This window comes from Phyllopteryx taeniolatus, chromosome 20 (assembly GCF_024500385.1).
Source record: "Phyllopteryx taeniolatus isolate TA_2022b chromosome 20, UOR_Ptae_1.2, whole genome shotgun sequence".
Taxonomy (NCBI): Eukaryota; Metazoa; Chordata; class Actinopteri; order Syngnathiformes; family Syngnathidae; genus Phyllopteryx; species Phyllopteryx taeniolatus.
The window spans coordinates 2,616,006-2,643,310 of record NC_084521.1 but is presented as its reverse complement, the minus strand read 5'-3'; the positions used below and the strand labels follow the sequence as shown (position 1 = coordinate 2,643,310).

General features: G+C 42.8%; 1 protein-coding gene and 1 long non-coding RNA gene across 3 annotated transcripts in view; one reads left to right on the top strand and one right to left on the bottom strand.

Moving 5' to 3' along the window:
• LOC133470140 (uncharacterized) overlaps nt 1–27,305 on the top strand; it is a 57,784-nt gene that overhangs the window by 4,647 nt on the left and 25,832 nt on the right. The gene's annotated exons all lie outside the window — the stretch shown is intronic.
• LOC133470137 (cadherin-20-like) overlaps nt 1–27,305 on the bottom strand; it is a 45,520-nt gene that overhangs the window by 8,160 nt on the left and 10,055 nt on the right. The window contains exons 1-2 of one of the 2 annotated variants that reach the window (XM_061758122.1): nt 7,696–8,396; nt 2,654–2,910 (exon numbers count right to left, since the gene is read on the bottom strand). In XM_061758122.1, coding sequence (XP_061614106.1) covers nt 2,654–2,842 — 189 coding nt within the window. In that variant the 5' untranslated portion in view covers nt 2,843–2,910; nt 7,696–8,396. Of the gene's footprint in view, nt 1–2,653; nt 2,911–7,695; nt 8,397–27,305 lie in introns of those variants that run through there. The other variant, XM_061758121.1, reaches the window with a different exon arrangement.

Sequence of the window (27,305 nt, the reverse complement as noted above, 5' to 3'; positions counted from 1 at the left end):
CCGAGTTGCCTTTTTCATGTTCTCTACAGTATTTTGGTGCTTAGGTTTTACAACTTGTACAATCAGTTGAAATCAGTTGCAACCATAGTTGTAATTCCTATTTATATGTATTAAAATGACATAAATAAAAACATTGCAGAGAACACGGATGAGAATTAGATACATATTTTCCTTCTTCCTACTCCTTTGAACATGTCAACTGTGCTAAAAATGACATCTATTGTTATTTTCTTTTCTTCTAAAATTTCCATTTCTATTATAAATTTCATGCTTTACGTGTTTTATATATTCAATAAAAATAAGACTGACAAACACAACATGCCTACAAAACCAACCCTAACTCACTAAACCTAACCCCGAATCCTAACCCTCTTCCGGTTTTCTACCCACCAACCATAACCCATAACCTGTACTAGCTTTACCCTTAAACACGTTAAAATGAAAGTGACCATCAAGTGATGCAAGGCCTGTTTTCATACTTAGATAATACTGTAAGAAAATGTCACTGGGCCAACTGGCTCAACTGATGATTGTATTTAAAATGAGATCATCCTTTTATTGATCCCCAGGGGGGTAATTCCAAATTCTATTACTTAAAAACAATGCAGGGGAGAATAAGTGGCACAATCAATGCAAATTTTGACATTTCAAAGTAAAAAAGAACAAAAAAAAAACGGAAGCACAAAAGCACATGTTGACATCTCTGAGATGAGACTGGTGGGAAAATGGCGTTGGTGCGCGGACTCCTAATCAAATAATCACAAAATCAGTGCCCTTTTGTTGCCAGGGACGACTGTGTGCCGCAATCAGAAACCTTTTGTGGCCCGGGAGTGCAAATGGCAGCCTGTTGATGGGAAATCACTCGCCGCTTTGTCAAGGGCCTCGCTGACGTCAAACAGTACCACTAAAAGGACCCCTTGACGGCCATCTTGTGTATTAATCACAGAATACTTATTCATACAGTATTTGTAAAGACAGAAAGGAACTATTTGAATAAAACTGGAAAATCTGATTTTTGTGTAAAAAAATACCTAAACAAACAAACAAAAAAAAGATTTAATGTTAGACTATATCACCCAGTCTTAGTAACTGTTTGAAAGAGAAGAAACATGTGATCTGTTACAGTTGAAGCAGATTAAGACCTGCTTTCCCAATGGCCAATTTCAGATAGTCCACAAATATAGATGGAACACTTCTTCTTCTCTTGGATTTCCAAGATGGCGTTCCCTCAGGACTCGTTAGCTCTCAAACCGATTGTGGCACGTGACTTTTCGGGGGAATTTTCCTCCGGAATCCCTCCACGCTCATTAGGTGGGTTTGCATCAGTCTTAAAAAGGTTCTTTCGCGGGATGATCACTTAATACCACAACAGTACCAGAGTTCATCGAGTCAACGTTCAACATGAACTCTCTGTGCAGGCTTTTCAGGATCGAGACTACAGATTTTTATGGACCAGTCAGGGTCTGAGGATGATGCTGCAGTTTTCTACTGAGTTTGTGATTGGACGATGAATAAGATTTAATAACCACTGGGAATGTCACTTCAGTCTAAACCTACTGACCTCATCTCCAGACCATAACCATAACCATAACCCCAACCCTAAACCCTTACCCTCTCCCAGTTCAAACCCCTAACCATAACCCATTAACTACAACGCTAATCAAATAACACTGAACCCTAACCACCTCCAAGTTTTAACCCAACCCATAACCTACTAACACTAAAGTCCAACACTTTTTGGTACCAACCCTTAACCTACTAGACCTAGTCATAACCAACAACGCTACTAACCCTAACTGACTAACCCTACTAACTCCAGTTCTCACTCCCAGCCTTAATCAGAACCCATTAGTGATATCTTTCAACCCAATCCTCTTCCATTACCAACCCACTAAACCTAAACCTATCCTAACCCCAAACCCTAACCCTCCTCCTGTTGTAAAACTAACCAACTAAACCTAACTTCAACCCAAATCCCAAATCCTATCTCGGAGCTCTAATCCCAAACCCTAACTCTCAGATGAGAACCGTATTTAATATGCTATGGTTACCCGGGTAACCAAAGGTGTTAGCTGGTGCTGATTCTAACATCACATCTTCTAATGGATGCTTAGCAAAGTGTTACGAGGACACACAAAAAGTTATTTTATGTTTACAGCCCTACAGCTTAGTTAAAGCTTCGCAATGAAAAAAAAAAAACCCCAAAAACTACCTCTATGAATGTCCTGACAACTATTGATCGTGTGTTCAATTCCCTCGCCATCAAAGTGCCCCTTTGTTAGGACGCCGTCGCCACCGGCTTTGTGGCGCACCTAACCACCAGCTCGGAATTGTGATTCAAAAACAGCACTTACTTATTAGCCTAGCTTTTTATATCCCAAAAGCTCAAATCTAACCAAGATGAAACAGCTCAAATCACGGCAAAATATGCTTGTTTCTGGAAGATAATTTTGCTTTAATTAATACATTCCTCATTTCATAATTATTTTTCTTTTTTGTTTTAGCCCAGTTTTTGCAATTCAAATCAGTTCTGTCCGTACAGAAAAGAAGTTGTGTCCGGGCGCTTTACATAAGGCGCAGAACCACGTTGCTCAAACATTAAGGGACAAATGAACTTTTACCGGCGTCTGTATATATATGTGTGTTGACCAACCTTTCCGATATAAAGAGGGTCCAGCCCGGTGTACTCCTCCAGGACAAAAAACTGGTTCCATACCCAGCCGCGTTTGACCCTCTGGACCCTCGGCAGGGAGCTGGTGGGATGATTACCCAGCAAGCCTTGGGGCAGAAGGCTCATCACGCAGAGCGTCACATACAGCCACGATGCAGACCGGGGTTCCATTATCAAGTCCACCGTCCTCGTCCTCTTTTTAGTCTTCTTCTGATGGATGGATGGCAGTGGTAATTTGTCTGCAAATAGTGAGTGGGGTTGTTAATATAGCAAGCACTGGACATAGTTTACTCAATAATGTGTGGTCATTAACATGATAGGTAATCTGAGGTTAAAGCAATCGCAAAGAAATTACAGTTGGCCGCTCACGTACAAGTCGCTGCGACCCTTGGCGTTCTTATCGGGAAACAACGCTTTCTGGTGCCACATGTACTCTACTGTGTAATTTTTTTTATTGAAGCACAAACAACATGCAGTTTTTGTCAAGAAAAAGCGGTTTGCCCTGACCGCTGTTGCTAAATTATAATAATACAAAGAGAGGAAGCGGACAAGAAACAAAATGAGAGAGTGTGAGTATATGAGAGGCTGTTGGCAGCGATCGCCCCACTTGTCGATTGCGCTCGTGCATATCGGCGACAGAGACTCTCCACGCGTCGCTTTTTATTTCCAGTATACTGTATGTTGTTGCTGTTGGGCAGAAACCTCGTCTGTCCAAAATGGTCTGTCCCCTCATCATCTGTTGTTTTTACACATTTATCAACCAATTTAAAGTATTCAAAAATAAGCTTGAAACCAAATCTATTAACTCTCTTGAGCAAGTCTTGTCAAACTCCACCTCTTCCCTCACTCAAGATTGAAAGTCTGGCTATTTATTAGACAATAACAGGTGAAAATTGTAAAGTTATATACATTTAAGTAAGCCTGTTTTGTTAAAAATGGATCGCTGTAAAGCTGAGTTGAGTCACGTCACGTAACTCAAGTCCCACACCTCACGTCACGCAGTGCTTGCCACCTGCGTGGTTTGGACAAGCGCATCTGTTCGGAAGGTGTTAAGTGCCAAAAAAGGCAGCGAAGTGGGAGGCGCCGAGAAGTTTTCTTTTTGACTGCTGGGACTCCATGATGCTTTTGTAAGGAGAATAGACTGTCGGACTCCATGATGCTTTTGTGAGCGCAAGAGCTTTTGTGCCGCTGTCTGCAGACTTTCTCAATCTGCCAGCTCGCTCCATCATTGTCCCGGCCCTTGGGGGGGGGGGCGGCATAACTTCTTTGTGTGCGTGCGGCGGGCAGGACGGCTGACATTTAACCTCTCCGCTCACCACAATGAAGCCAAATTTGCTCCCACTCCGCCCTTCCGAGGTCACAGGCGTTTTGCAGCGTTTTGAGGCGACGCACGCTGCTTTAAACTTGTTGGCCACTTGTTTAAGAGTGAGCAGCTGCCGTGGGATGAAGAGTGGGGCAGGGGGGCGTCATCTGATGGAGCTTAATTTTTCCCACTGCATTCCGATACGCACGCGACGTCAGCTCTCAAATGCAAAGCAAACAAATAAAAAAATAGCAGTTTTGTTTGACATCGTAAAAAGGCAAATGAAGCAGAAGGAGATGTAGGGAGAGCGCGAGCATCTGGTGCGAGCGACTGATGGAGCACAGCCTCAGCGCCACTCCACCTGCTGCTCCATTAAATGCACCAGCAACAACACACTTCATCATCAGTACATAATGCTACCGGTTTATATAGACTATCTACGACATCATCAATATGTGCCACCACAAAGCTGTCACACCAACTAAATCTCTTTTTTACACACTTCTTGGGTGTTTTGGTTTTATGGAAAATGAAGAATTCTGTAGCCAAGGAGAGGGTAGATTTTGTTATAACGCCAACAAGGAGGAGCCATTTGTTACATTTGCAAACATGGCATGATTGCGCTATTTATTTATTTATTTAATTAATTAATTAATTCAATTTTGTGCTTAATTTCAAACCCAAAAAGAAAGAGCCTGTTCAGTTTTGGTGCAAATCTGAATACAAGTGTGGATCTATATTTTTTTTAAATTATGCACTACATTTGCAATCACAGCATTATTTGGGAATTATTATTTTGTTTCCTAATTTCCTCTTCAATAGAAAATCCACATCCAGTCAAAGGTTTGCATTTAAAAAAAAACGTATTGAAATGTATTTATTTGTTCATTTACTTGAATTTCTTTTACATTTAAACATTGTTACTTTTTTCTATAAAGACAGCATTCAGAGAGCCATGCTTTCCAACAATATATCTATTATGATGCTGGAAGATTGTTGGGCCTTGGTGGAGGTCTGCGCTCTCCTCAGTGTGATTGTCCATGAAATTGGATGAGATCACTAAAGTCATCTCAGTGTGTTGCACAAACGTACAATTTGGAAATGTGAAGCGCAATCAAGTGTTAATTTCACAGTAGTCGTGTCTGTGCTATACGCTCAGCTCCAATGCAAAAGGAAACCCCCCACGCCGTGAAAACAGACCTTTAAAAGTGGGAGTACCCGTGAAAAAGGGTCCCGTCCCCCTCTAGATAGTTGAAGGGTCACGGCCAATTTGTTTAAGCACAATCAATTTTACACGCCGGATCCCAGCGAGGCTTCTTGGGAGCGTATGTGACTTTAAGCTAGAGTGACACGTCAACCTAACTATTAATTATCACTTACACTTTTTCACAGCTGGCTGAAGTTACACAACAAGTAAACATCATTAACTAATTTAATATAGCCTAGCCTAACCTAACCCTCAGCCACACACATTCAGAGTCACCGATACTACAGTGAAGAATGTGATGATGGCGACCCCAAGTGGACAAAAACAATACATGCACCTCACATGCATATTTTGTATTGGTATTATGTTGGCGCAGAGTGTCCCAATACTTTGGCTGACATGTCGTATTCGAAAGGGGTACACTTTGTTTTCAGCATCCGCACAAAGCCTGGAGGGCTGTGGCTTCTTGCTCAAAGCCCTGCAGGTTCACTTAGCGCTCAGCAGAATGCCGTAAAAGGAGTCTTGTCATTTACGAGGAAATTAAATCTCACAAACTGGCGGCGGTCCCGGGCGGTGGCGAGGGGATGATGTCATCAGGCATAAACATCAACCGGGAGACTTTGCAATCAGCGTCAGTCAAATTAAGCCACGCATCCATTTCAAATTAAGTCAGACGAGCTCACCGAGAGTCAACGGGTGCCGTCAGTTGATATGCAAACGCTGCTGAAAAAAAGACTTCAGAGCTCAACCAAAGATCTCAGTCTTAAAAAAAAAAACAACAAGTCATCATAAGAAAGTAAACCTTTGGCTCAGGTTGAGCTTTGAGGTCTGAATGCCAACAGGAGTTTGGATGTGCTCGGAATAGGAAACGCGTTTGGCATCGTAACTCAGCAGAGAAGTTCCACCAACGTGTTCCCCTCCACCTTACAACAACGCAATGAGCCAGACATACTTTTAAAGTCAAAAGTCATGTTTCCACCAAGTGGTCCAGTCCACTTGAAGGTTTGGAAGTGTAATTCCTCATTGACATCATAACATAGTGACACAATGTAAGTTTCCAATCAGTTCCACAAAGAAGAAAAGAAAGTCAAACAAAAATGGAAGACGCCGTGCTTCTTGACATGAAGAAGACAAGTTCGCCACAGTACACATTTGTCTGCATTTCTATTGGAAAAGGTCCAAAACCATTAGTTTATTATTTGAAAATTAAAGTACAGACCTATTTTTAAAAAAATAAAATAATTTTTTTTTACTAAAATTCTTCTAAATTGATTAGATTTAACAGCCATCGACACATTTTTAATTGGAAAAAAAGGTTTTGGGATTAAATTAAGAAGTAAAACAAATTACTAAAACTGAATATAATTCAATTACATTGAATTAAAGTAAAAGTTCCCGGCAAATATTTTGAAGTACATTGAAAAAGTTAATAAAATTACATTAAATTGAATTAAATTCTAAAGTACAGACCTATTTGTATAAATTAATTTAAAAATTAAATACAATCTTATTCAACTGATTTAACTTAAAAGCTCTCAACATATTTTTTAAAATTGGAAAAATATTTTTTGATTAAATTAAGAGGTGCTGATCCATTTAAAATACATTTAAATGTCTTTTAAAAATACATGGACAAATTTAATTAAATTACATGAAATAGAATTAAATAAAAATCTCCCTACACATTTTTGTAAATAAAAGATTATTGACCGTTTTTTTATTTTTTATTTTTTAAATACATAAAAAAAATAAATTTAATGTCCCAATCCATGTACCTAGTTCTACTTTTCGCTTTTAGTTGGTATCCAAGTTGCAGTCCAGTTTTGTCCAGTCTTGGGTGGCTCGAAACAAACTTCTGTCCACTGACTGCTCGAAAGACAATTGTCACTTATGTGATTCAAAAAACCCAAAATGGCCATTTAAGAAAATTTACTGGATTAAGACACATGTAAGTAACATAGTTTATGTACGTTTAATGAAAGCCGTTAGCCTCGTAGCATGTCATGTTTGCTCTTTCATGTATTTGTTAACAAGTTACACGTCACACCATCGTTGTACAGCATAAAAAGTGGCGGAATTCAAGTGGAGTGGACCATATAGTGGAAACTTGGCTAGAGGTACACTTCCACTTGGTATATTGGTAACCCAATACAATGACGACTACAGGTCCGTTATCTTGGCTAGAGGTGGCAAAAGTACTCAGTCTGTGCTCACATACTTGTGTACGAAAAGACGAAGTAGAAGTACTGATTCGACTGCTGTACTCAATTTTAAACAGTACATACGTTACACTGAAGTGTACTCAAGTACAAAAGTAAAAAAGAATTTCTGCACATTTTTCCCATTTCTTTCTGTGACTCTTCCAGTCTTTATGGAGATTGGCTTAAGTAGAGGAACAAAGTATTTGTACTGATTTTGGCAATCTGCACAACTTTTGAAATGCAAATGCAGAAAAGTAAGCCCTCAGCATCCTTTTTCGTGTGCGGCATCGCAGCGCAAACGTTCTCGTCTTACCTCCTCACGCCACGACTCCTCTGCCTCCTCGTCTTTTATCTCGTATCTTATCTCCCGTCCAGGCAAAGTCACCTTGAGTCATCACTCACGCGCCGGTTTGGCAAGGTTGCTCCTCTTGGACTGTTTGCCTCCTCTGTCTGCACACTCTCTTATAGCACATGGAAGCTGGCGTTGCTTCTTATCTGGGGAGCCAATCGCAGCCGAGCTCCAATTGTCCCGGTCCTTACAATCGGCAGGACGGCCTCCCCCTGGCCAACCCTGCTGACGCAGCCATCCACAGAGCTCGGAGGGAGGAGTGGACTGAGGAGGTGGAGGAGGCAGGGAGGGTTGGTTGTAATTGACGGCAGGATGATGAAATCAGGCCAGGATGTGAGCAGTGGGGGAAAAACTACCTGCTCATATCGAATTGTGTGACCAGTTGGTTTTGTTACTGTACATAAAACAAAACAGTCCCAAGAACTGTCTGTGTTTCCACCACATTTGTCAAGTCCCCATAGAAACGTGTAGCTGTTGGTCTTTGAAGGTTCACGGGGGAATCTTGAAACAGTAAATATTTTTAGTATTTTTATGGGACAGTGGGTCAAAGGGGTGACTTAAAAAAGTCAGGAGAACTGTCTGTATTACCACCACACAGCCACAGGTTCCCACAGAAACATGCACCTGTTGATCCTTAGCTCCCTTTTCTCCGAATCATTTATTAGTGATAAATCATGGATTTTATTGTCATTTCCTGTGTACCTACCTACCAACTACTGGCGAGGAGGACTTACTCGATGTCAGATTTTTTTGCCTAAAGTATTGGTGGCTGGTATCGGCAGGCTTCACAAGAACCCGATGGCATCTGCCCGATACTGATACCAGGTATCGGTACTCACCCGTCCCTCCCAATTATGATTGACGATTCACACCAATTACAATGCATTAAGAGTTTAGCGTTTTTCCTCAAATAGGTGAAGATAGGTTTCCCTGAAGAAAAAAAAAGAATCGCTGAATTTGCCAATAACGAACTGCGAATACGGTGATGGCCTGGATCTCGCTTAGTTTTGTTGAGAAAGATCATATGATGTAATCTAGAATTTTGATCGGCCGTAACGTCTGCGCTGTTACGATGCCATTGACCTACGATTAGAGATGGAATCGGAACCAAACTATATGCAAAACCGATACGCCCGAATTGCTCAGTGGCGTTGCGTGGCATCGCTAGGTGTGCGGCTGGCATTAATGAAGCCTGCTGAGGGATTCATAAGCATAAAAGATGAAGCTTCCCATGCTATTCCATACATGGCCAGTCAGAGGAGCAGCAATTAGTTTCCCAAATTGGCAGAAAGATGCTGAAAAATGAGGCAGCAGCGGGCGCACACAAACGGTGGCGGGGGGAAGATTGGGTGGCAGTCACGGAGATGTGATCCGTGTTTGGGGAGAAGGCGAGGGGGTCTTGCAGTGGCAATCACGGAATGAACGGTGCCAAGAGAGAACAGGCGACGCTGCGTTCCTCCCTGGGAGAATCATATCGGAGAGGCGATGGAGCATGTTGAAAGTGAAATGAGAATATATTAGAGAGGAGCAGGCGGCTGTGTGCACGCCTTCTTGCTTTTCATTACACACTCGCAAGTGTTTAAATATTGGATTTACTAAAGTGATGGAAAGTTCCACTTTCCAAGGAGCTCCCCTGCCCCCCGTCTCTAAAAACACACTGAAGACCGTGGAGGCAAATGGTGAAAACTTAACTTTAATGTTTATTCCTGGTTTTACATGTTTTTTTTTTTCTGGTGTGGAAGGTCATTCTTCACCCCCACTTCCTCCCTCCCCTGCCAGGACAATTTTAGTATGGTACACATATTTATGCATTTCCATCAGAAAAGGGCCCGAAAAATGTCCATCCATCCATCTTCCTTACCGCTGATCCTCACGCGGGTCGCCGGCTGCTGGAGCCTATCCCAGCTATCTTCTAAAATTTAACAAACTGAAAACAATGACATCAGATTTAATTAGCTCCCAACCCATGCAAGGTCATTGAAAAAAAGTAAAAAAAAGTAATTTAACCTAACCCAGCCCATTACAAAAAAATATTGCCAAATTACATAACATATATACATAACAAATTTGTGTCATGATCTGTTTTCTTGAGTTTTGTTTCATGTTCATGTCCTGTCTTGCTCGTTAGGTTTCTGTTTCCACCTGTTCTCGTTAGCCCTGATCCTTGTGTCTACCAATCAGCTCCCTCCAGCCACCCGTATCTTGTCCAGGTGTGCCTCGTAGTCTCGTCAGTTAGCTTGTATTTAGTTCCCTAGTTTCTTTCATTCTATGTCTGTTTGTTGCTGTTGCTGTTACGTGTCGTGTATACCTGTCGTGTATTCTGTAGTGGTGAGGGTTTTGTTTCTTTGTGTTTCTTTGTTACTTTGATTCTTGATTTTCCGTCACCTTGTCAATGTAGTATTTCGATTTTTTGTTTTGTTTTTAGAAATAAATACTTTTTTGAGACGCCTTGCCTCCCCGCCTTGCCTCCCTGCTTCCCTGCACTTGGGTCGACCGCCTTCTGCCACCAACTCCACCACGCAAACCTGCAAACTCTGACAATTTCTTTGAATTTAAAGGTCCTGACCCATTTAAAGAAAAATTTAATTTACATTGATTGAGCTACTGACTGATTTTCTTAATAATCAATTGAAAATGCACATTAAAATTACATAAAATTTTGTTAAAAGGTTCCTCACCCATTAAAAAATTAAGCTACATTGAATTAACTCCTGACACATTTTTTGAAAACAGGCAGCGGAGACAGATGGTGGAAAATGTTAACTTCAATACGTTCCTTCCTGGTTCAACACATCTTTTTGCTGGTGCTGGAGGTCTTTCTTCAACACCCCCGTCATCCCTCTCCCTCCCCCGCCATCTTTGTCTGTGCTCAGTACCCAAGTCAATCTGTCAACGGGTGCCCGAACAGGCCCCCCTTCCTACGGAAGAAAAGCCAAGAAAGGGGCCCCCCCAGCAGCAGCTTCCATCGCAGTGGCAGAGCCGGGATAATAATTGGCAGAACAAATTGAAGCTAAAAGGCTTATGGAGCAGCTTTGAAAGTCTGTTTTTGGTGGAGGGAGCAACGAGCGGGGGTACATCTGGAAAACAAGTCCCCGAGGGTCCGCCGCACAAAAGCGCAGATCCGCCGTACAAATAGATTGGATTCAGTGACGTCGCGCAAGCTTGTGGACTTTGGTTTTGGGCTAATATGCGAGATGTTGAACGGACACGGTGCTTTCACGCGTGCCGTCCTCTCCGCCTCCACTTAAAGCTTTCTTAAATGTCAGGTCACCTCGCCGGAAATCTGCGGTCTCCTCGGGTCCCTCATGAAAGCTCATTTTACGCTTGTTACAAGTAAAGGGGAAATATAGTGGAAACTGGACTTTTAAATGTCTGTATGCAAATAGTTGGGTCTCTGGAGCAGTTTTTCCCGACCATTATTGAGCCATGGCACATTTTACTTGAGAAAGATCTCACGGAACCGCCAACAAAAATGTCACAAAAAGCATATATACAGAAATTATGTTGACATTGTCTCAATTTACTCACAAATGTACTTATTCAGTGTGAAATGTGAGACAGACATGTTCTTAAGACACCTATTAAATGTAAACTTCTTTAAACATCGTGTCAGCGCAGGCCATGAAGTCTGCAAAAACAGGACTCTGCAAACTTTGGGAAAAAGGAAACGTCTGAAGCTCTCCTTATTCAAAAGCGTTAAAAGTACAGCACAAAAGAAGACAACTTTATCTTTTTCAAGCAAGTGAGGCAAGCCCCCACTACCATGCTTGACTAATGAGCTCACGGGGGATGGTTAGTGAGCAGGGAGCACTTTGGTTGGTGCATTTGATGAACAAAAAGGTGCAAGATGACAAGAGCGACTCTCTGGGATGTGGCGGCATGTGCGTGTCTACTGCCGTGCTTTTAGCGCGAGACAAAGGCTTTTTTGCGTTTTTTTTTTTGAGGGGGGAGGCGGTCGTATATGATCAGGGCATGCTTTTGGATAACCACATTAAAACTGTAACCACATTAAAACTGTAACCTGTTCCTGCTTTTTTACACATCGCAAATATTTCAAAACCAGAAATGAACATTCATACTTTTGTCTCTTGACTGTTGGAGTTCTCTATTCACCTGTCTCCAATTAGGCCAGTTTTGTCTTTTCATTTAAGGATCCAGTCCGACATTACAGAGCCCTCAGTGGTCAGGCTTTTTCATACTTGGTGGATCTCATTGTCCTGTTAGGCCACTGCGGTCTGCTGATTGCTTTTTATTTACTGTCCCTCACACGCGATCAAAAAGCCTTGCAGTCCGTTGCTCCCAAATTGTGGAATGCGCTTGCATTTGTACTAAGAGATGCCTCTTCTTTTAAAACGCAGTTAAAAACACATTTGTTTAGGCAGGCATTCCAGTAAAACAATGTTTTTTTTCTTGTTTTAGCTGTATGATGCTTGTGAATTTTTTAAATTATAGCCATGTGAAGCACTTTGTGAGGCCTGCAGTGCACTGCAAATGAAATGTGAAATGTAAATTTACTAGCTGACTGACTAACTTAGTTACTTGGCTCTCATTTGTCCGTCCCTATGTTGGCATGCGACTGTACTGCTTTTGATCCTGGGGTAGGTGTAACGGTCTTGCTGACTAAGGAACAAACCGTCAGTTCACGCTTGGCTAAATGAATGCACATTAAATTGCCTAAAACACGAATATGCAATAAGACGAGCCAGTGAAGCATGACTGCAAACAAGCGTGCATTGTCCTTAAGTGCTGGTGATGTTTAATTTGAATATTATCTGGAATAAGCAAGTGTGTATAAGGTGCTAATGTATTCAAGGTATTACACTGGGCTGACATTGGAAAATTATTTTTTCTTGCACAGAGAGAAATGTTGGCATTACGGACACACGGATGCTAAAATAATCAGAGACAGTCTTATTTGTTGAACTCTCTGCCAGAGCAAACATCCATTTAGCGCTGTGACTCACAGGTCGCAATATTCTTCCTCGGAACACGACGACTCAAGTTCCGAATTTGAATCCTTATTTTGTGCGTCAGGCAGGCAGTTCCAAATAATAGAAACACTTTGGGATGGAAGCGAACTACCTGCCCTCACTTAGCGAGCCCATGTAGCTCTCTGCTCGTATCACCGGCGCCATGAGGAGGGAGCATGAAAGAAGGTTACGCTGGAGAGGAAGTAAAGCCTCCGTGTCATCTCAGATAAGAGGCTCAGCTCTCGTCCCTGCTGCTCCACATTAAAAACGTCACGGAGCTGTACAAAGAGCGCCTCTGTGTCTTTGGGGGGCGCCCTCAAACCTTCTCATGTCTGAGTCGCATTAGTATTGCTTATTGGAAGTAACCAAGTAAAAGTACTTCGTTATTGTACTTAAGTCAATTTCTTTAGGTAGCCGTACTTGAGTATTTACTTTTCTGACCACTTTTTAATTTTACTCCCCACCCCTATCTGTACTTGTACTTCAGTATGGAGTGTGAGTACTTTGTGCCACCTCTGCTGATTTGGGAAAATTGGAATTCAAACATGGAAAACGTCCTTGTTGTTGTTGTTCTGGCGAGAGACGCACCACTGGGCCAAAGCGGCAACCTTTTCTGTAATTGGTGGATAGAAGTTTTAATTGTGAGACATCGCAGTTGGCACAAGGTTGGGAGAGTGAACCTTGACATTAAGCAGCATCATGTGACTTCCTGCTGGGCGGCTTGGCCCCAGACAAGCTGTTTCTTTCAGGATCCTTCTCCATGTGACCTTTTCATCGTGTGTGTGTGTGTGGCGGGTTATTGACTTTCACTCCGCCACGTTAAACTTCCATGTTCGACTAAGACGGGCGCGGGAATCGGAGTGGGGGCGTTGGGGATAAAAGACTCCTCGGGCCTTTTGATGCGGTATTCCGATGGTGACCCGGGTTTGATGAGCTGACGGGAACCGAGGAGATGCGGGGCCTCGGAGCGGCGCGACCGCGGATCCCTTTGATATTTCGCCCTCCCCCCTTCGTCGTCGTCCCCCGCCATCCCTGTTTTCCATTCTCCTGACCCTGCTTGCGCCGCCACATCTGAGTGAGCAAAGTGACTTTTGAAGTCGCTGGCTCACTACGTGTTCTGACTGACGCAAGGCAAACACAGCGAGCATCGCCATTATGGATGCGGCTTCAATATTTATTAACCTGCAACTCAACACATGGGTGCCTTCACTCATTCTGACAGCAAACATAAGCGAGGTTGGGTGGGAGGGAGGGGGGCAGGATTACAGCCCCCCCCCACCATGAAGATGTCATTCAAACTCTCGCGGATTATTGTCTTTTCGAGACTATGACTCATGAAGCGCACGTTAATCCAGAGGGTAAATGAAGTCAACTCAACTGCTTTTTTATACTTAGGAATGAAGAAGCCAAATAAAAAAATCGTAAGAAGAATTAAAGCTACGAGCTGCTTCTTATGACGAATCCCTGAAATCCAACTTTGATGCCATGCTCTGCCCAAATTATATGACGTAGGCAAAAGTGCTTTGAAATTTATCATCGCACATCTGCGTAGGATTCCTGCTTCCTATTGGAGATCATTTGGGCAAATGCCATAGTAGGAGTTCATCAAAGTACGAACCCTGAAATTCATCCCAAATGTCTGCTTCAAAGCAAAATGGCAGACTTCCTGATCAATTTCAGACATGGGTCCTTGAGACTTTTTCGTGCGCCCTGTTATGAAGGACAGGTCCACCCAATTTCATATTGATTGGTAAAACTGATGTCGGGGGCAAATGTTTTCTAACTTTCCAATGGGTGCTACTGAGTGAGTTTTGGGGATCCCTAAAAGACATATTTTCATAAAGATACTGATCAGATGTTTGCCAAAACTGGTGCGTTTTCGGGCATGTTGAGGCTGAACATGCGATTCATTTGTCGGAAAATGTGATTCCGCTTGTGCACCCCAGAAGCCAAAATTGGACGATGCAGCGGACACAGGACTCGACGTAACATTTTAGCATGTTAAATATTTGGAACATGCCACAGCAACAATCCATTAGGTAAATAAATAAACAGATGTTGTATTGTGTACTATCTACATTCCTCTTTCGTGCCCTCCCCCAGGGAATGGAATGAAACATCCACCCTTGAATGGACTCACTATCTGGTTCACGTCGCGGTCGCTCGCGCACGCATCAGCAGGTCGGCCCCAGTCACTCGGCAGAGTCAATAGAATAACAATTAGAAGCCAGCGCGTGCGCTTCATTAAACTTTTGGCATGCAGGCAGGGGGCTGAGGGGTTGGTCGTGGAGAAGGGGCAGTGGTGTCTAACCTGCAACACAGCAGATTAATGCCTCCTGTGTTGCTTTGTGTGTGTTTGGGCTCGTCCTGAGCCAGTGATCACAGGAGGAAAATGTTCCACGGGCATTGAACAATGACACCAGTTGCCTGTCTACAACCCCCCCCCCCCTCCCTGCCAGCTTCAAAGAAACCTTATCAGACTACTTCCTTTAAAGATTTTTTAACCATCCATGCAAACGCAGTGTGTTCCGGGTAAATTTTGACCCAGGCCAACAATATCCTCAGAGTAATTATCAATATCAAATTATGAACTACCGATCTTTTCAATATGTATTAATAGCCTGTCTGGCGTTAATACAAACATGGATGATTAATCTTAAGTTTTTCAAAGAGAAGGGAAAGTGTAGTTTCATTTGCTACATTACAGGTTCAGCCGTGCCTGTGTCAGAGCACCCTTTGACCTTTGTATGACTTCTGTTACCTCTATTTAGTATGTATGGTATTCTTATATTGTTTGACTCTCAGTTTCAAGATCCCTCCATGATTCTTTTTTCTGCAGAAACTTGCGCAAATGTGGTGAAACACAAACAGTTCTTGGGACTGTTTCAAGCTCCCTCCGCTACCATTATCACATAAAAAATACAAACATTCATCGCATGTAAAGTTTCAACATTGCCACCATTTACCTTGACTTAACGCATACTGGCAAATCTAAAATCCATTTTATTAGACACGGATCAAATTTGACCTGGAACTGCCGCAGTGTACACAAACTTAGTAGCACCTGTACAAAAGAATGCCATTTTCAGATACCGTGGTTTCATTTTTGTGTATTTTGGGTCACGTCAGGAAAGTCATCAAATTCCAGGTGAAAGAATGACATGTTAGGTCATTTTATGACTGTCAAATATCAAAATGGGCCCGATTTGACCCAAACACTATGTAAGGGTAAAGATCTAGAGGGGGGTTGTGGTCCCACGTTCAGATAGACTCAGGTGTCATCAAGACCCAAACATTCCAGGTGTTTAAACAATATGTGTAGAGGAGAACATGTCACTCCAAAGAGTTCCACCTTAACAAAGCCTTTATTTATACAAAAACACGAGCTGGACGGTCAGAGGTTCTCTGACTGGATACTGACCCTGAATGTTGTGTCACAGGAAGGATGCGTGAAGGTCTTTTGACCTCAGTCCTGCATGCTGACTGATCCACGGCAACAGGAAATTACTTTTAGGCTACATCCCAAGGCTGGACAGTTTAGATTTTTTTTTTTCTTTCAATTTTTATATTTTTTTTGGGTGGTTTTCGAAGGCCCAAAAGCATCCATGTGTGCACTAACAGCAAGACTATGAACAGAGATCAGCTAGTTTACAAAAGCACAGGCAGTTTTGCCAGCTTAGCAATTTGATCGCAATATTTATCACTTTTCAGATCCTAATAGTGACTATTTTTCAAAAATGCCAAGAAACAGACAATATGAGTGTTGATCAGTTTGACATCGAATGAAGGAGGAAATGAAAGTGAAAGGCAATTACACATCCAGTCGTGTTGAACATTGCCAAATTCATGGTGCCCAGTGATTCCTTGCCAGAATTTTGCTGAGGTTGCCTTGCCTCACCTGGCCATGAGAAAAGAGCGTGTGAGAGCTGGAGGAGGTACGGCCTTACTGTTGGTCTACAGACTATAGTTTGAAGGTTCATTTTATGAAATGGTTGTGGATTAAAAGAACATTTGGTGGGGGGAAAAAACAAGTGTTTAAAGGCATTAGGAGACAGTATCAAGGGAAATAAAGCAAATCCCAGAAAAATGGTGGGACAACAATATCTCAATTTGAATGTCATTTGTGTGTTCTTTAAGGGAAGGAGAAAAAAAATCAATTATAATCAGAAAGAAATCCTGCTGTTTTCTTTTAAATCCATATTGCCCAGTCCTACCAGCTCCATTGAACCTTTCTTCTCACTAATATGACACCTCGGACGTGAAGACTCACCAATCAAGTTAAAGTAGGACTTATTCATCTGACACCAATTGTCCTCCTGACAAAAGTGTAAGAAAATCAGGCCAAAAGTCGTCATTGACCCTCCGACTGATCTCCTAGCAGACTGTGAGGATGTGACACTTCTGGGGCTGCGACTTGGGGTTACCTTGGGGAGAATTACACTCGCGTCTCATCTCACCAGCGCACGGTAGCGTAATGTGACACCTATACGCTCAGGGAGCTGACATCCGCTCCTTTATTTATTTATTTATTCATTTTTAGGTGGAGGGTGTGCAGAAATCGGAAAGCCGGGACAGATATCTAAATTTAGGGTGCCGGCTGCAGTGCTTTAAAGACAGAAAGATTCGTGAGAGCTTGGCAGTATTGAATGAATTGAGGCATATTACAGCAATAGCATGCAGAGCAACATTAGCTCGTAGCCATGCGTCTTGTTCAGATGACATGATTTGGGTAGTCCTGACGTTGCTGTACAGACAGCCTCTCCTCCCCCAACGACAAGGGGTCCTCGGTTTCTGTCATATTGGCTGGCGAGCAGTCCGGGCTGTTCTCCACTTCTCTCGCAGAAAGTCAATTGGGATAGACTCCACCAAAAGTAAAAAAAAAAAAAAGTCAAAAAACGACATTAGTGATAAACTAATGTTAGACTACAGCACATTCTGACTCACGTACAAATTGGGGTTATGTTATAGGAAGCTAATTCTGTCGTAAACTGAGCACCGCTTCTACGAGCTACAAGCTGTTGGAGGTTACAAAAAGTTACAAAGACAAGGCCTGGGGTGTATTTGGGAAGCTCTCCACTCCTGAACCCTTCCATGCTTGCAGGTCCAGGTACGCAAACCACACGGTGCGTCAGAGCACACGATGCGCGGCTAATACGCAGCTGTCTGACCCGATTAGCTTTAGCGTTAGCGTTCCCCGCTGAGCTCCTCTGCTCCATCAGAGGGAATTTCTGCTCGGCTGCACGCCGTCCCGTGTTGACGCTGCTTGACGGCGGGAAAGTGAGAACGTGGATTGGATCTGAGAGTGGATGAAGCTTATGTGCCAGACATGCCTTTGGCAGGAACAAGACTGCAATGCTTACTTGCTAACGCTTTTAACAAACTTGCTTGTACACGAGAAGATAGATTCATCCATTTTCTACAGGGTTTGTCCTTGTGAGCTGGAGTTTATCCCAGTCGACTTCTGCCAAGAGAGGTGGGGCACAGCCTGAACTGGTTGCCAGCCAATGACAGGGCACATATAGAGAAAAACTCACATTCACACCCATGGAACATTTAGAGCAGCAGGGTCCAAACTGCAGTCCGTTTTTGTAGTATATGCTTACAGCATATACTAAAATTTACATTTGACATGGCCCGTGTCATTTGCCTGCATTGTACTACCTACTTTCTACACTTGTTGGCAAGGCAAGAGAAGAAGGTTTTGGACACTGTAGCGTCTTCAATAAAGCTAACATGCATGTTTTTGGAATGCGGTAATACGCCAGAGTACCCGGAGAAAACCCACGCAAGCACGGGGAGAACATGCAAACTCCATACAGGAAAGCTGCAGCCGAGATCCGAGCCCCAGAAATGTGAGGCAGAAAATTGCACCGTGCTGCCACGAGTAAATAGATATGCATTATAAATATACCGACAGGTTATTTGCTGTGTAAAAAAATAAAAATAAATCTCCTTTTAGAGTTTGTCCAAGGATCCAAGACCAGAGTGGAGATGGTCCAACATCAGAATTCCCAGAAGAGTGGAAGCAGGCGGAAACGATACGATAACGGTGTCCCGATACTTTTGTCCGTCTCTCCCGAGTTTGGCTTCTTGGTCAACGGGGCGTCGCTTTAAAGAGTTTTTCCGTCAGAAGTCAAACTTCCTGTGAAGCGGAACAAAAGGCAAGCAAACAAAGCGGCGGGTGGAGGCTACGCCGTGTTGGAGGTGATTGGATATTTTCTCATTCATTAGCTTAGCTATAATCTGCGGCGGCCTCTGAGAGCAATAAGCAATTACGCCGTGTTTATCCCCACGACTCTGACAGAACTAATCTGCTCTCAACACCCAGTGCCGGAAATAATGAAATTAATTACGACAATGAATGCGACTGGCGGAGAAAGGTAGAAACGTAATTATCCGTATTGCTGCGTTTTCCCCTTGTCTGTGGGGATAAATGTTATGCTACCTTTTCATTCTTTCATCACAAGAAGAGGACTACTCCTGATGCGGCTTATCATTTTCATCGTTATCATTTCGCTCAAATCATCGACTGCAGTGACCTCGACTGAGGCAGCGCGACCTAGGAAGTAGCTCTTCAAATTAAAAGCTAAATCATTTCACGGTTATACATTAAAACTCACTGAGTCACAACTTTGCAAACTAGAATGAAAACCCATCTTGAACATATGAGGACAGACAATTTACGAAAAACCTTTTAGAGTTCAAGCATGCGGTGATTAGTCCAAATAAATCACCATTTGAATGTTGCTTCAAAAATTCAGCCCCTGTGGCCAGTTGCAATTAGCAACATGAAATTTGAAACGGACATTTTTGGGTCAATTTGGCAATTTCAAAACACTTAAAATTCAGCCCGCATAGCCAGTTTCAATTACCAACATGAAATTTGGTCAATCATGAAGAGACTCACATTTAAGCATCAAGAAGCCATATCTAAAAAGACACAGGAAGTCTGCCTTGTTGGTTTGAATTTCCAGGACTCCTTTAAAACTAGTCCTAGAGATTTTGTCCGATTGCCTTCAAATTTGAACCACGTATACTAGACAGCTGGGCGATGCTCAGTTGCGACATTTATCGCTCCTTCTGGGTGGAGTATGGAGGTGACATTTGATCTCTCAAAATGAAACACAAATGATGCCTTGTGTGAAGAACGTTCTGCTCTTCAAGAGATCTATTTATTGTTTGCTATTTTGACCACAGCAAGTTTCCAGTGAGGGGTTGTAGCGCCACCTGTTGCTTTGACATACACTTGATAGCCTGCCAGTGTGCCTCCAAATTAACATATGTAATGGATCATTTAAAAGACTGACATACAAAGCCCGACAGCTGCAATATGAGACACAAGCTGTAATTTGAGCTATGCTGTGCCAATGCCTTCAGTGCTGTACGTCGACTTCAATAGAGACAGCATGTACAACATGACTGCCTTCCCCACATCCGGCTTCAGTTTCAGAGCCGTGGCGAAGCGAATCTTCCTTTCAGGACTGTACAACTCGTCAGGGACACAGAAACGGACACGGACACCAAGCCCCTACCCGGCTCTGGTTCTGGCCATGTTTTAATGTCTTGAGGTGATCTTCATCAACAAATTGATTGTTGAAATCTGAGTCATTCGAGTCCAAACTTCTCAGTGAGCATCTCACAGGCTTTACAGTTGATGTAAAGTGTGAAAAGCAACACATGAATAGAAAAAATAGTCTGCAGCAAGCACTGCTAACATGTAATTACATTTAATGGCGAGTGAGCTGAATAACTCGACAGCCAGTGAGGCTTTTTGAACGTGTCTTCTACTCATGACTAAAATTTGTCCAAGCCTCCTAGCTTGTTTGTGTATGCACCCAGAAATGGTTGCTGCGGCGTACGCCTCTCAGGTGCGAAGATGTTGCGCTTTTGTTCACCTCGCTGTAACTACTTTTCACCGCAATCGATCTGCAAGTGCCCAAGTCAGCTTTGGCTGTAAGTGTCGACACAAAGCTTGAACGTCTTGAAAGCACACATTTACACGGTGCTCAAAGTGATTCAGTGTCAATGGTCAATCATTCCCAGTGATGAATTACAAGGTATGTGCAGGGCTAAGAAAGCCACTTTAAAGACTTCATTCAATGCTGTGGATGTTTACATTCGTCAACAGGAATCTAACCATTTACTATCACCGAGGAATATATTCAAGTACGTTTCTCAATGGGTAGCCGTAGAAGAGGGTCTAGCCCAGCTTGTCTGTGAAATTCAGTATGTCGTATGTGTGTAGTATTTGTCGTAGTAGGTGGTAATAGATCGATCCTCAGAAATGATGACGAAGCCACCGACGTTCAACTCGAGCCGTGCGGTGAGTCAACGTCACTCGTGGTGTGTTTTTCTTTTAGTTGTATCTGTGAATAAATTCTTATTTTGCCAACAAAAGCCCTTTTTTAGTCTCGTTTTCATAATTCGAGGTGCCACAAAAGCAAAAAATAAAAGTCACTGTTCTGCTTGATATGTTTCTTTTCACGAAAAGTTCGTTTTCTTCACTTTTTGGCCAGAAACTGGTGTTTTTGGTGAAACCTACCCACCCATGTACTACTGCTGATTACTAAAGAACAGAAAAGGCGAGAAGAACTGTGCTTTGAAAAGGGCTGGCAGTGAAGGAGTTAAAAGACCTTTTTAAGGCCACTTGGATCAAATTCAAGACCTCTCCTCTCTTGACTAAATATGATCGCAAGGACTGGGTGATATGGGCTCGACATTACACAGTATCTCAAACATACAACCTTGCAGGCAGTCAAATGTATTCATGCAAACTCGTCAAATCTACCTTCAATAATTGTTCTGCACAACTGGAACACATTTGAGACCTTAAAACTAGATGTCAGGATCCGCAAACCACTCTGCATTAAGGTAGTCAAAACCTTTTTTGTCATTCCTTAAGCATTGACACACTGTTTGTAGTCTTTTATTGTGTTGGTGTGGAAAAAGCAATATAACAACGCCAGCTAAGTAATAATAAAAACACTAATACCGCAGTGAGAGCATCTGTCCCATCCATCAACAGGATGAATAACCCTCATCCTCCTCATTCTCATCCTCTTCCTGGCTGCAGAGTTGTGATAAACACACGTTGAGGCATGCAGACTTCCACACGCCGATGCCATCGACCCACTGACAGATTGCGCCCCCACACCCATCAGCCCACATCTGAACCCCACCCCTGGGATGAATTACACACGGCTCACAAGTGCCAACAATTAGCTAAATAGGCTGAGGATTGATCTATGAAGAGCTAAGTGGAGGATCGACTGTCTGTTGTGGTAAATAGAAAAGCTGTCACGTGTTGACGGAATTAAAAAGTCAGTAATGGAGGTGGCAAAGTACGCTGCTATAATAATAAACATGCATTTAAAATGCAGGCCTCCCTAATTTGTGACCCCCTTCTCTGGATGGCTGCTCCACGTCAGCAGCATAAATCCAAGCAACAGAAACAGAATGTCATCTAGTCCACCTGAGACCCACTAAAAACAAAATGAAAATGTCAGTTAATACAAAATTCACACGCTTTTCAAACTGATAAGCAGATTGAGGACATGCATCCATAAATAAACGTTTCCCTTCAACAAGACCTTCATGAAAAACAAAATCCAATGTCTATGCATCTCTTCATCATCATTGTGACAATGACGCTTGGCAGTAGAGGTGCAGAGATGTTGGCATGGCAGTAAAGATGATTTAACGATGACTTTCATGTTAACGAAGGATAAAAGTGCCCCCCCTGCTCCACGGGTTCTGTGCCCAGCTCATTTCCACCACAGCGGACGTCCACGTGTCACGGCCTTGTGCCTGCATCACAAAGCCTCCCGAAACTTCACAGACTTTCTTTTCAGATAAATGCGGCCGTAAATCAGAGGTGCACAGCCGAGCGGGTAAAAAAAAAAAAAAAAAAAGACACAGTCCTATTTGGTGGTCTGCAGGGGGCGTGGGGAGCAGGTGGCAGTCATGTGGTTTTGGGGAGCATGGATGTTGCCAACGGTGGAAGAAGATAAATGAAGATGTTAAACATGGTGTCTGGATCCCCGTGGAGGGATTATGTTTGGATGAGGACAGACTTGTCTGAAAAGACACAGGAAATCTGCCATTTTGGTTTCAAGCAGCCTTTTAGGGTCAATTTGGCCATTTCCAGGAGGCATTCAAAAACGTTTGGAAAAATTCAGCCCCCAAAGCCAGCTTCGCATAGCAACTTGAAATTTGCCCAACAAAAGGTCTCAAGCAGCCTTGTCTGAAAAAAAAACACAGGAAGTCTGCCATTTTGGTTTGAAGCGACCATTTTAGAGACAATTTCCAGCAAGCGTTGAAAAGCATTTTGAAAACTCAGCCCCCAGAACCAGTTTCACTTAGCAACATGAAATTTGTTGTACGTGTATCATGAATAGACCCACCAAAAAGTTCCAAGAAGCCACGCCCGAAAAGACAGAAGGAGTCTTCCATTTCTGTTTGAAGCAGCTTTCGGGTGAATTTCCAGGAGTCGGTCAAAAACGATTTGAAAATTCCGCCCCCAGAGCCAGCTTCACTAAGCAACATGAAATTTGATTGCTGTGTCTATCATGAGTAGACCAACAAAAAAGCCTCAAGAAATCAAGTCGGAAAAGAGGTAGGACGTCTGCCTTTTTCCTTAGAATTTTCCATTTTAGGGTTGTTAATACAGTAGAACCTGCAAAGAAGCTCGGACTGGCACAGACCACCCAAAATCAAATAAGGTCAAAAAATAGGACATGCTGAAAGCCTGGGGACAGCGGCATCATCTTACTGTTCACATCTTACTGTGACATTCATTCAGCCTCTCATCATCGTCGACACAACTTTCTCACCCGCAACTTGAGCTGTACTTCATTGTCAGCAGGTGGACTCTCTTGTTCCTGGCGGAAAAATAACCCAACGCATGGTTGTCTACATGAAACATGACAACTCATGTCATATTTTACCATCATTCAGGTACTCGGAAAGAGAGACAGAAAGTAATTTGTCAAGCAAGCTCGGCGTCCCTGTCTTGTTTTCAAGCTTATTCTTTATAATGAACAATACGGAGAATATGGAGAAAAACATGGCATACATAACACACGCAGTCAATTCCCCATTCAGGCAACTGTTCGCGGTTGAGTCTTCACACTTTCCCAAGTGTACACCGCGGAAGGCCTGGTGATGAAATGGCTCACTTCTGACACTATTTTGTCACGGAATTGGGAGTCTCACAAGCCGGAAGGCGCAACAAAAACCCTGTTAGAATTACATCTATTTGAATAATATTTAGTAGACCCGGATAAGCTAAAAGATCATGAATATTATTTCGAAAAGGAACAATGACCAAAAGCAGCATAAAGTCCCACTATCTATTGAAAAACTGAAAATAAGTTGAGGCACTTGTAAGTCAAGGTACAGTCCCACCTGCATGAAATCTAATAGTTTAGTCAGGATTATGCTAAAATATAAACTATATTTAAATGACCTACTCACTCATTCACAGCCAGCTGTTTTCAAAGCAGTTCCCCATATTGCCAAACATTTTAGAGCATTCTTACTGATCTTTCAAGACCTGCAGAATATTTGGTTCTGTGAAAATATAGCGACACACACTTTCTACCAACTAATGCGACACATACTCTGCTCATACCATACAAAACATACGTATTCTGTTCGAGTAAGAGGTACCTAAACTTGTCAGACTTCGTTGGCATTTCTCTCCTTCATAATTGACATGACAAGCCGAGATTCACTGCCTAATCTTGATCTTTTACTCAAAAGCTGTGCTGCTCTCAAATCCAAATTGAGACAATGTCGCCATCTAAAAGGATCTGTTAGTTATTACAGTGGTTTACAAACCTGAATTTCACAGACAAACTGTGCCAGACCTTCTTCTGAACAACATACTTGACGAATGTATACGTCGGTGGCAGTAGACGTTGGATTCCAGTTGACGAATACAAACGTCGATGAAAGTTGACTGAGTTAACAGCCAACCTTTAATTTTGTAAACTTATTTTGAAGTTTATTCCGATAATTTACTGTTATGGAATACTTTGAAAATTGTCAGGTTTTGCAACCCAAGTTAGGATAAATGTGTCCATCCAGTGGATGAGTCCTGTCAGGTTCTTCCAGTGTCCCGTGTTATAATTTGAGGCTACAGTGGAGCTTGAGCTTGAGCTGAAGATATTGCATCTCATTCGGCTCTCGGAGCGAGTGAATAATTGAAAGCCAGGATAGTTTTCCAGGTGACATCAGTTGGAGATGTGAGTCTGCTTGGAATGTTTGGAGACTCCCGGCGTTGAGCCTCTATGCTTCAGTAGGCGTACATGCTCCTTAAATAGGCTGATGGGTCAAACACTCGCCTAGCGCACCTGCAGGCATGGAGGCCAATTATGCGTGTTCTGCGCTGCAAACACCTCCGTGTGTCCGCAAGAAGAAACGCCATCTTCTTGTTTAAACAGGGGAAATGTGTTTGCTGTGTGGAAGGTGTGGGCGGACAGAATGTTTTTTCTTTCTTTCTTTCCTTTTTTTTCCCTCCCTCCCGGTCTCCTCATCAGTCTCATCCACTCTGACAAGCTTCCCGGCGAGTCTGTTCAGAAGGCTTTCTGCACCAGCTACAAAGAACACGTGAAAAATCAATGAGGTTTAGATAAGCTGGCTATCAATCCTGACATCTTCTCTTCATCTTCTCCTTCACTCTGCAACAGAACAAACACACGCCTGCCAGACATTCTACTTTGTCTTACTGCTTGTACGCATCACATCAGAGTGTGTCAAGAAGGAGGCGGGGGGGTTACACTATACGTGTCGGGTAGGGGATTGTGGGTAATTCTGTAGGCTGCCCTGGCCGGATCGGAAACTTTTTGAAAGCCTTTTCCTTGATCTGTTTGGTGCTTGTAGCTCCTTTCACACCGGTCATCAAAGCTGAATATTGACCTTATTTTTAAAGGTTTGCTGTGTGAATTGTATATTAACAGAGACAGAACTCTACTGCGAAGAGCGAAAAAACACGAATAAAGAACAGCACCCGTCAAAATGTTTAATTGCCTAAGACTAAACGTTTAAACTGTAAATATACCACAAACTAGTAGCCCAAAACAGTTTAATATCAATTCAAATACATCTTACGACATTACCGTTAAAAGTAAACGTCACACTCTTGTCAGTTCTTTTGCTGACAACCAAGTGCCAAGAAACTATGTTGAACTAAGTTGAAGAGCTACATTTAGACAGAAGTAGTGCTTTGCTATCATCTTCTGGTCATTATAAACCTTTTCAGTGGCGAGTGTCCGTTATTCACGGATCTACGCGATCCGCGGGCGGGCTTGGTTAGCGTATAGTAATAATGGGGGATTACTGTACTGATACGCAAGGGGGTGGTGAAGTCGACCTGTCTGCCAACGTAGCTCTGACGCTTTGGCATAGCAGGAAGCCGCGACCAGAGTGTTAAGTTTAACACCCCGACAAGTAATTGTCGCTAGCTAAGAAGCTGGCATTTGCATGGGAATGTCTCACTATGTGAGTTTTTGTCTGAAAGGCACAGGTGAATAAATGCCAGCTCTACTGTTAGGCCTCTGATGCACCACTTTGGTAAAAAGGCAGTTAAAAGGCCTCGAGCAGTGTTTGTTTCTTTTGGTCTGCTCCGCCCATCCAATCATCTTGGGAACTACCGCTGTGTACTCCCAGCTGTGTCTCATCTATTTCCTCTTTCATCCCTGAGTTTGGTTAGAGCAGAGTTTCCTTCACCTCAAATATGTCGAAATCTCATTTCGTTGATTGAGTCGAAGGCAAATGCCATCTCCTGCCAGACAGTGAAAGAAGCTCTCTTTTCACCAAGAATATAGTCAGAATGTCGGCACCAATGGCAGGAATGACATACCAGAAGGAACACAATGCCTTCACAAAGGGAGATAATAGAGCGGGGCTGTTCCATCTGCTCGTCGCCTGAGCTTCATGACCTCGGTGTCGTTCTGAACTCTTTTATCTGGCACATTGAGTCCATTTCAAAAAACATCTCAGCAGGCTTCAGTATATGACCTCAAAATGAAACTCTTATTTGTTTGAAGTTCTGCTGCGGAGGTAGCAATAATGGCCTGAACAGACACCGGTATGATCACAGACAGGTAATGCGACCAGGTGAAACCAATAGTGGTAAATCAGCACTACTATCAATGTTGGGCAAAACCTAGTAGGCGTCTCCGCAACCCAAAGGTTGGGGGTTCGATCCTTAACTTCTGTGACCCTGTCAAAGTGTCCTTGAGCAAGATACTGAACCCCCAGTTGTTCCTGAGAAAACAGTGTTAAGGCGCTCTGAGTATCTTGAAGGTAGAAAACCAGTACACAGTAAAGCCCCACTATTTGCAGTGGATACGGACGAGCGAAAAACTAACTGACAGGCACCACAAACTGTTTAGAATTGCTTATATTGACAGTTTAAACAAAGTATGCAATGAAATAGGATCCCTAAACACTTTATGAGAATCTCAAACTCATTTTACAACATTCCTCTTTTGAATAGCCAGACAGTCAGCAAAGAAAAAACAAACGCATGGAGCCAAGATTCCCCATAACTTCCGATAACAACTCGAGCGAAACTTAGCTCCATACAAAGATCTTAGA